This window comes from Balaenoptera acutorostrata, chromosome 9, assembly GCF_949987535.1.
Source record: "Balaenoptera acutorostrata chromosome 9, mBalAcu1.1, whole genome shotgun sequence".
Classification (NCBI taxonomy): domain Eukaryota; kingdom Metazoa; phylum Chordata; class Mammalia; order Artiodactyla; family Balaenopteridae; genus Balaenoptera; species Balaenoptera acutorostrata.
In genome coordinates this window covers 72,746,334-72,754,062 of record NC_080072.1, presented here as the reverse complement: position 1 = coordinate 72,754,062, position 7,729 = coordinate 72,746,334, and the positions used below count along the sequence as shown (strand labels likewise).

Here is a 7,729-nt window from a genome sequence, read left to right as displayed (position 1 = left end):
CTCTTATCCCTCCATCCAATCCATCAAGACACTTGTTCCTCTCTCCTTGAGATGCACATGGCTGGAAAACCCTAACCCTGATGAAACCTTACTATTTGCTTTCTTCCCATCTTTTGGGTCCCCTTGTCAATGGTGGACAGTTACACAGAGTCATACAATATGAGTTCAGGAAACACATCAAGACCAAGGCACACATCGGCTCTGCATTTCCTCAGCGTCTACATGGAGAGGCTGCCCATGTTGAGGAGGGTTTTGTTCTAGTGGAGGCCCCTTCCCCAGTGCTCTTCCTTCATATAGGGCTTTGAAGACAGCAACCTTATTAGGAAAGGGAGCTTCAGACTGCTTGAGGAATTAAGCGGCCTAGATATCATGCCAGCCATTCACAGGAGCTGTCCGGGAAAGCCAGCAGCCCTGTATGTTAGGAGGCACCTGGGGACCTTGGGCCCTTTTGGATGCTATAGCCCTCCAGTCATGGAAGGAGTCTAGGCTAGCCTATTGTTCAGGCATCTTAGGATGAACATCTAGGGTCATGTTTGAACAATGCTTCTCCTTCATAACAATCTATCCCCAAGACCCTTGAGTGCTCATCAGCTGTTTCTGGAATAGGAAGAGAGAGATTATTTGACTTCCACCCAATCTTTAGAGGCTAAGTGAACTGCATTTGTCACACTCCCTCAAGGATGAACTAGATTGTCAACCACTTCCCCTCCCCACCATTTATTACCAACAAATTCTATAGAAACCTCGAGATTGTTTCTTTTATCCTTTGACATTAAAGTTGGAAAAAGAGAAGAGTGTTTCAATCCTCCCTTACCTACCTTCTGCCTGTTCCATGGTGCATGAGGCTCCAGGGCAGAGGTACACAGAGCTACTACCGCTCACTCAAAGGGCCCCTGCCACCACTATTCGGGTCTGCAGCAAACATTCCTTTGATGCACTCTTACAAAAGCTACCAGCAGGGGTCACAGACAGCAAGCCCTTCCTTGGCTATTTTTTTGTCCCTGATCCCAGATCCAAAGGAGAAATGTTTTATGTTGAAGCCCAATTGTGCTGACCTCTTTGGGGAGAGGGGTGGTAGAGGATTGGGCCCCAGCCCCAGCTTCCTCTTGTCTTGAATGGACCCCAGATAAGATATAGGGACCTCTGGCACCTCTTGCAGACCATAGGAGATGTGGGGAGTTTCTATTACTTGGAACAATGGCAGGCAAGCTGATCTTTCGAAGTCTTATTGGGGAGACTACAGGGTGAGGAAGATGAAATGCCTTTGTTCTCTAAAGGCATTTGATCTCTTCCTCACCGATTTCTTTAGCATGGTTTTCTTCTCCTCTCCCTGGTTCTTGTGCTGACCCAATCCTAGTGGTGTTTAATGCCCTGACAACTGTGCTAGCTCCTCCCATTCTGGCAGCTTTCCCAGGGAAATCCCTCTGGACCTAAAAGGACCCTGAAATTTGTATAATATTTAGATCTCATTTATTTTCTTGTAAGAAATCTTAAAGGAAAAATTTCAGGTAAAATACCTGTGTTTTGTGGACTGATAACTTTAAAAAGGAGGCCTTTTAGTAGACAGTTGGAAGAGCCAGTTGGATTCCACTGTGATGCAATCAGGAACGTTGGAGTTACCATGGGGCTGATGTCAGTATATCTGGAAGAGATACATGGGTACTGACCATCAGTTCAAGTTTCATTTGGAAACGTTTTGTTGAGAGAGTACCTGTTTTCCTGGAAGGAAAATCGTCTCTACTTTTATCCAAAGCAAGACAATCAGAGGAGAGTTCCCTGAAAAGGTGATGTTTGGGCTGAGGCTTGAGAGTTGCCTGGGTGCAAAGACCATCAGACAAGAGTATAGCGGCCTTTTTTGAGACACAGCCAGGAATGTGTTTGGAATGAGAGAGCAAGGAGCAGGGTCGAAAGGGGTGAGGTCAAGAGGTGTTGGTGGGCCAGATCACTTAGGGACTTCTCGGACATTCGGAGGATTCTAAGTGGGGTGGAATAGGGGCGCCTGAAGTTTGAGGACAGGGGAAAGTGAGAGAGAATATTTGAATGGTGGAAATTAGGGGAGCTTAAGAGGATTAGGAAACAGTAATAAGGGAGCACTTGAAATTGGGTTAATGAGATAGTTTGCTTTGGTTATTTTTTTGTTTTCTTATTTGTACACATATATTTTCTGTCCTAAATCATAACTATTACATTTGCTCTACACAGTTCAAGTGGAAAGTGGAGTGTACATGGTGAGATTTATTTTTCACATTGTTTTCAATATGTTTTTTTCTTTTCACACACACACACTGTATTTTATTTTTATAAGGGATAAATAAACTGACACCAAGCATTGTAAATGGATGACCACAACAAAAGCAACGATTGCAATTACCCAACACGAAACTCACTCATACTATGTCATAATATTGACATTCAGTCCAGTAATCCTCCACTGTAACAACTCCTTTACTTTGCAGTGGAAATTGATTTGTATATTTTTTGCCTCTGAGTCCTTGTGGGATTTCTTTTTTTTTTAATTCAAACAGAAAGTCACAAAAATGAAATCATCCTCATAAGTTGACTCAGTCCCACCTAATTAATTTTTTTTCATCTTGATCTTTTGTTAGCACTTTTATGAATTCATCAGTTTTCCATTAGTGTTCTGAACATGCTTATTCATTCAGTTCAGCAGTATAGTCAGTTACCAGAAACCTGTACTTGTCAGAGTCTTTTCCATGAATTTCTTGAAGGTGAAACTCTTTTATAGGAACATTTTTGCAAAAGCATCAGAGAACACCCAGAACTGTCTGTAAATGACAAAAGACTTGAAAATGAGCACGGTTAAAGATTGGATGAAAGTTCATAATAATGCAATTGACAAGGAAATTTTGTTATTTCTGAGATCTACATTTTAAAGTAATAACTAGAATTATGACTTATAACATTAGACCAGAAGATATAAGATTTCTGGAAATTTCATGTAATGTCTGAAACCTTTATATTAACATATTTCCATACAAATAACCCAAAAAAAGTTTAGTATTAGTTGTTTTTTGTTTGTTTGTTTTTTTATACTGCAGGTTCTTATTAGTCATCAATTTTATACACATCAGTGCATACATGTCAATCCCAATCGCCCAATTCAGCACACCACCACCCACACCCCACCGCGGTTTTCCCCCTTGGTGTCCATACGCTTGTTCTCTACATCTCTGTCTCAACTTCTGCCCTGCAAACCGGTTCATCTGTACCATTTCTCTAGATTCCACATACATGCGTTAATATACGATATTTGTTTTTCTCTTTCTGACTTACTTCACTCTGTATGACAGTCTCTAGATCCATCCACGTCTCAACAAATGACTCAATTTCGTTCCTTTTTATGGCTGAGTAATATTCTATTGTATATATGTACCACCACTTCTTTATCCATTTGTCTGTCGATGGGCATTGAGGTTGCTTCCATGACCTGGCTATTGTAAATAGTGCTGCAATGAACATTGGGGTGCATGTATTTTTTCAATTATGGTTTTCTCTGTGTATATGCCCAGTAGTGGGATTGCTGGATCATATGGTAATTCTATTTTTAGCTTCTTAAGGAACCTCTATACTCTTCTCCATAGTGGCTCTATCTATTTACATTCCCACCAACAGTGCAAGCGGGTTCCCTTTTCTCCACACCCTCTCCAGCATTTGTTGTTTGTAGATTTTCTAATGATGCCTATTCTAACTGGTGTGAGGTGATACCTCATTGTAGTTTTGATTTGCATTTCTCTAATAATTAGTGATATTGAGCAGCTTTTCATGCTGATGCATCTCTTTTTCCTAACTTTAATGAGAATGTTACTTTTGTTTCACTGTTAAGAATGATCATTGCTATTTTTTACCTTGAAATTCTTTATCTTACAAAAAAAAGTTTCTCTTGATGCTTTGCAAGTAAGAGTTTTAAAATCATGAATGGATTTTCCATTTCATCAAATGCTTTTTTGGTACCTATAAGATGATGATATTTTTCATTTACTTTGTTAATATTCTGAATTATATCATTAAATTTTCCAATGTTCAATCATACTTGCTTTCGATTTGGTCATGATGTATTATTCTTTTACTATATTGCTGCATTTCATTGGATAACATTCCATTTTATGCTTTCCTCTATGCTTATAAACAAAAATGGCCTGTAGCTTTATTTTTTATTGTCCTTTTTTCGTTTGGCTATCAGAGAGCAGAATAGCCTCATCTGAGTAGTTTTCTAACTTTTTCTATACTCTGAAGCAATTTGCACAATAAGAGTTAACTGTTTCTTGAAAGTTTTCTAGATTCACATGCAAAATGCTGTGTCTCCTGGACTCTCAGGGGTCATACTTTGAACCAGCTTCTTATACTGGGGTGTTATTCAAGCTTTCTGGTGTTTCTTGCATCCATTTTGGATAAGTTTCCTCTCCAGAAATTTATTCTTTTCTCTTATCTTTTGAAAATGTTGCTGTCAAGTTTCTCCTAAGATTCTCTTTCGAGCTTTTAAAAATTCTTTTGTGCACTATTTCATTCCTAGTGGTTTATTTTCCCCTTCTTTCTTATGCTCAGTTATGCCCATGCTTTATTGCTATCATTAATTTCTTCCAAGAATATTTTTGGTCATCAGTGTTCTGTCTTGTATGTGTTTTCTTTCGTTAATTTTGTCTTTATTCTTTGTTATTTTTTTACGCCTACCCCTTCTTTCTCTTCTTCTATTTTATCGTTCCTTCAATTAATGTTTAGTTCATATATTTTCAATCACCCTTCTTTTTCCTTTTGGTACAATGAAAGATATCATTCTGTTTTAATGCTTTTCACCCTAAACTATAATTTTAAATTTATTTAAGTAATTTAAATAAATTTTAAAAAATTTATTTCATAGAAATTTGTGAAAATCATCATAACTTGAAGAATTATGACAATGAGTCGCTCTGATGGCTGTGTAACCAGTACCTGGGTTCAGAACAGAATATTCACATTATTCTAGAGACTTCCTCACACCCCCACTCACAACCTCTCTCTTTCACAAAGGTAACCACTACTCTGACTTCTAACATAGATTACGTTGCCTCCTTTTTATGTTTATATAAATAGAAGCATAGAATAGGTATTCTTTTAAGTCTAGATAATTTTGCTCAATATTATGTTTATAGAGTTATTTCTATATTTTCATGTAGTTCTTGTTTATCTTCATTGCTGTATTGTATTCCATTGTGTCAATATACTAAAATGTACTTATCCATTCTAATGTTGACTGGCATTTCAGTTGTTTCCAGTGTTTGGCTACTGAAATCATGTTTTTCTGAACGTTCTTGGACTTGACTTTCATTGCACAGACATACACATATCCTAGGCATGAATCATAGCACATGGGTAAGTTCAATTTTAGTGGATACTGTCCAAATAGTTTTTCAAAGTGAAGGTAATGATTTCCATTCTCCTTACCAGAGTACAAGAATTTCCATTGTTCACAACAACACCATTTCTTGTATTGTCAATCTTATGAAATTTTAGCCTTTATTTGAATATGCAATTAAAGTCCATGGTGGTGTTTTACTTGTAGTTCCCTAGTAACTATTTCCAAACATTAGTTTTCAACCTGTCTCTATTCTTTTCTTTTTTTAGGTTTTGTTTTCAATTCTGCCCTGAAGACATTACATTTGGGATACCCAGCCAGGGCTGGGTGATTCACTAGATCTCAAGAGGACAGAGCCAAGTGTCAACCAAGGACATCACAGACTTGCAGGCTCAGCCGGCATCAGTCCTGAGCAAGGCTTCTGCCCAGCGTGGAGTCCCCTGGAGAATCAGCAAGCCTTAGAAATATTATCAACTCATTGCATTAAAGTCTACTGGGGGTTCCTGCTGATATACTCCAACCCATTTTTGAAAAAGTAGTGTTTTCCAGCATCCTCACCTGCCCAGAACATACATCAGAACTTGGGAGTTGCCTGCTTATTAATGAAAGCTATGAAGTCTAAGTCCAACTGGGCCCGGAACCCAAGTTGTAGAATAATGGTATTTCATCCAACCAAAGAAGAGTTTAATGATTTCGATAAATACATTGCTTATATGGAATCCCAAGGTGCACACCGAGCAGGCGTGGCGAAGATCATTCCACCCAAGGACTGGAAAGCCAGACAGACCTATGATGATATCAATGACATCTTAATAGCTGCTCCCCTCCAGCAGGTGACTTCTGGGCAGGCAGGTGTGTTTACTCAATACCACAAAAAGAAGAAAGCCATGACCGTGGGTGAGTACCAACACTTAGCAAATAGTGCAAAATACCGGACTCCAGCACACTTTGATTTTAAGGAGCTGGAGCGAAAATATTGGAAAACACGCCTCTATGATTCACCAGTATATGGTGCGGACGTGAGTGGCTCCTTATTCGATCAAAACACGGAGCAGTGGAACCTTGGACACCTGGGAACCATTCAGGACCTGCTGGAGCAGGAGTGCGGAGTGGTCATCGAAGGCGTCAACACCCCCTTCCTGTACTTCGGCATGTGGAAGACCGCCTTCGCCTGGCACACGGAGGACATGGACCTTTACAGCATCAACTACCTGCACTTCGGGGAGCCCAAGACGTGGTACGCGGTGCCCCTGGAGCACGGCCGGCGCCTGGAACGCCTGGCCAGGGAGCTGTTCCCGGGCAGCGCGCGGGGCTGTGAGGCCTTCCTGCGGCACAAGGTGGCTCTCATCTCGCCCACGGTCCTCAAGGACAATGGCATCCCCTTCGATCAGGTCACTCAGGAGGCTGGAGAGTTCATGGTGACCTTTCCCTATGGCTACCACTCTGGCTTCAACCATGGCTTCAACTGCGCGGAAGCCATCAATTTCGCCTCCCCGCGCTGGATCGATTATGGCAAAGTGGCCTCGCAGTGCAGCTGCGGGGAGGCCCGGGTCGCCTTCTCCATGGACGCCTTCGTGCGCATCCTGCAACCGGAGCGCTACGAGCTGTGGAAACGCGGGCAGGACCGGACCGTGGTGGACCACACGCAGCCCACGGCGCCGGACAGCCAGATCCTGAACGCCTGGAGGGAGGTCCGCGCGCCCGGGGGAGCCGCTCTCGGCCAGAGGCACCACCTGCCCCGCCGCGCTCTGCGCCCCCCTAGGGCTGTAGCCGCGGGCGGTGGGACCAGCCACCGAGTCCCTGTGCGTGCTGTGTCCCGGCGCCCCTCGGCGGCCCGGGGTTCTTGCTCTGCTGCCCAGTTCAGGGATGCGGCCACCAGCACCTCCCGGGAGCCCAGTCCGACCCAACCGCCGACCCCAGGTCCATCCGCCCCGGATCGCCACCCAGCTGGAAGATGTGGCCCTCGTCGTCGTCCTTGGGAACAGGGCGCTCAGGAGCCAGCTGCTCCCCCCAGGGCTAAGAGGAGGCTTTCGTTAGACACAGATCAGGACCCAGAGGCTCAGCCCCTGCCTGTGGATGCACCCTCGCCGGACAGCGCCGCCCCGCTCAGCCCTGGGCTCCAGCATCCCGCCACGGCTTCTGGCTGTGGTTGTGGCCCCGTCCCCTAAGCCCAGGGGATGCCTTTCTACCCCACTGCTCCTGCGTGGGGATCCTTTGAGACTGGTCATATTTCCATTTCAGAGCTTTGGGTATTTGCAGGTCACTAGTCTTGCATGAGAGTGCCTCCTGTGCTGCCGCTGGATGTGCTCGGTCAGTGGTGTTTACCAAATTCTCCAAAGTTTGTTCTTCCTTCCAGACCCTGGAATCCTTGGACACTGC

At 43.2% G+C, this 7,729-nt stretch overlaps 1 protein-coding gene across 1 annotated transcript; it reads left to right on the top strand.

The window, feature by feature from the left end:
* The first annotated feature begins 5,952 nt into the window (after positions 1-5,952).
* On the top strand, positions 5,953-7,518 carry LOC130708880 (lysine-specific demethylase 4D-like). Its single transcript, XM_057553275.1, has one exon. It carries the CDS (start codon positions 5,953-5,955, stop codon positions 7,516-7,518), a length of 1,566 nt encoding a protein of 521 aa, XP_057409258.1.
* The last annotated feature ends 211 nt before the right edge of the window (positions 7,519-7,729 follow it).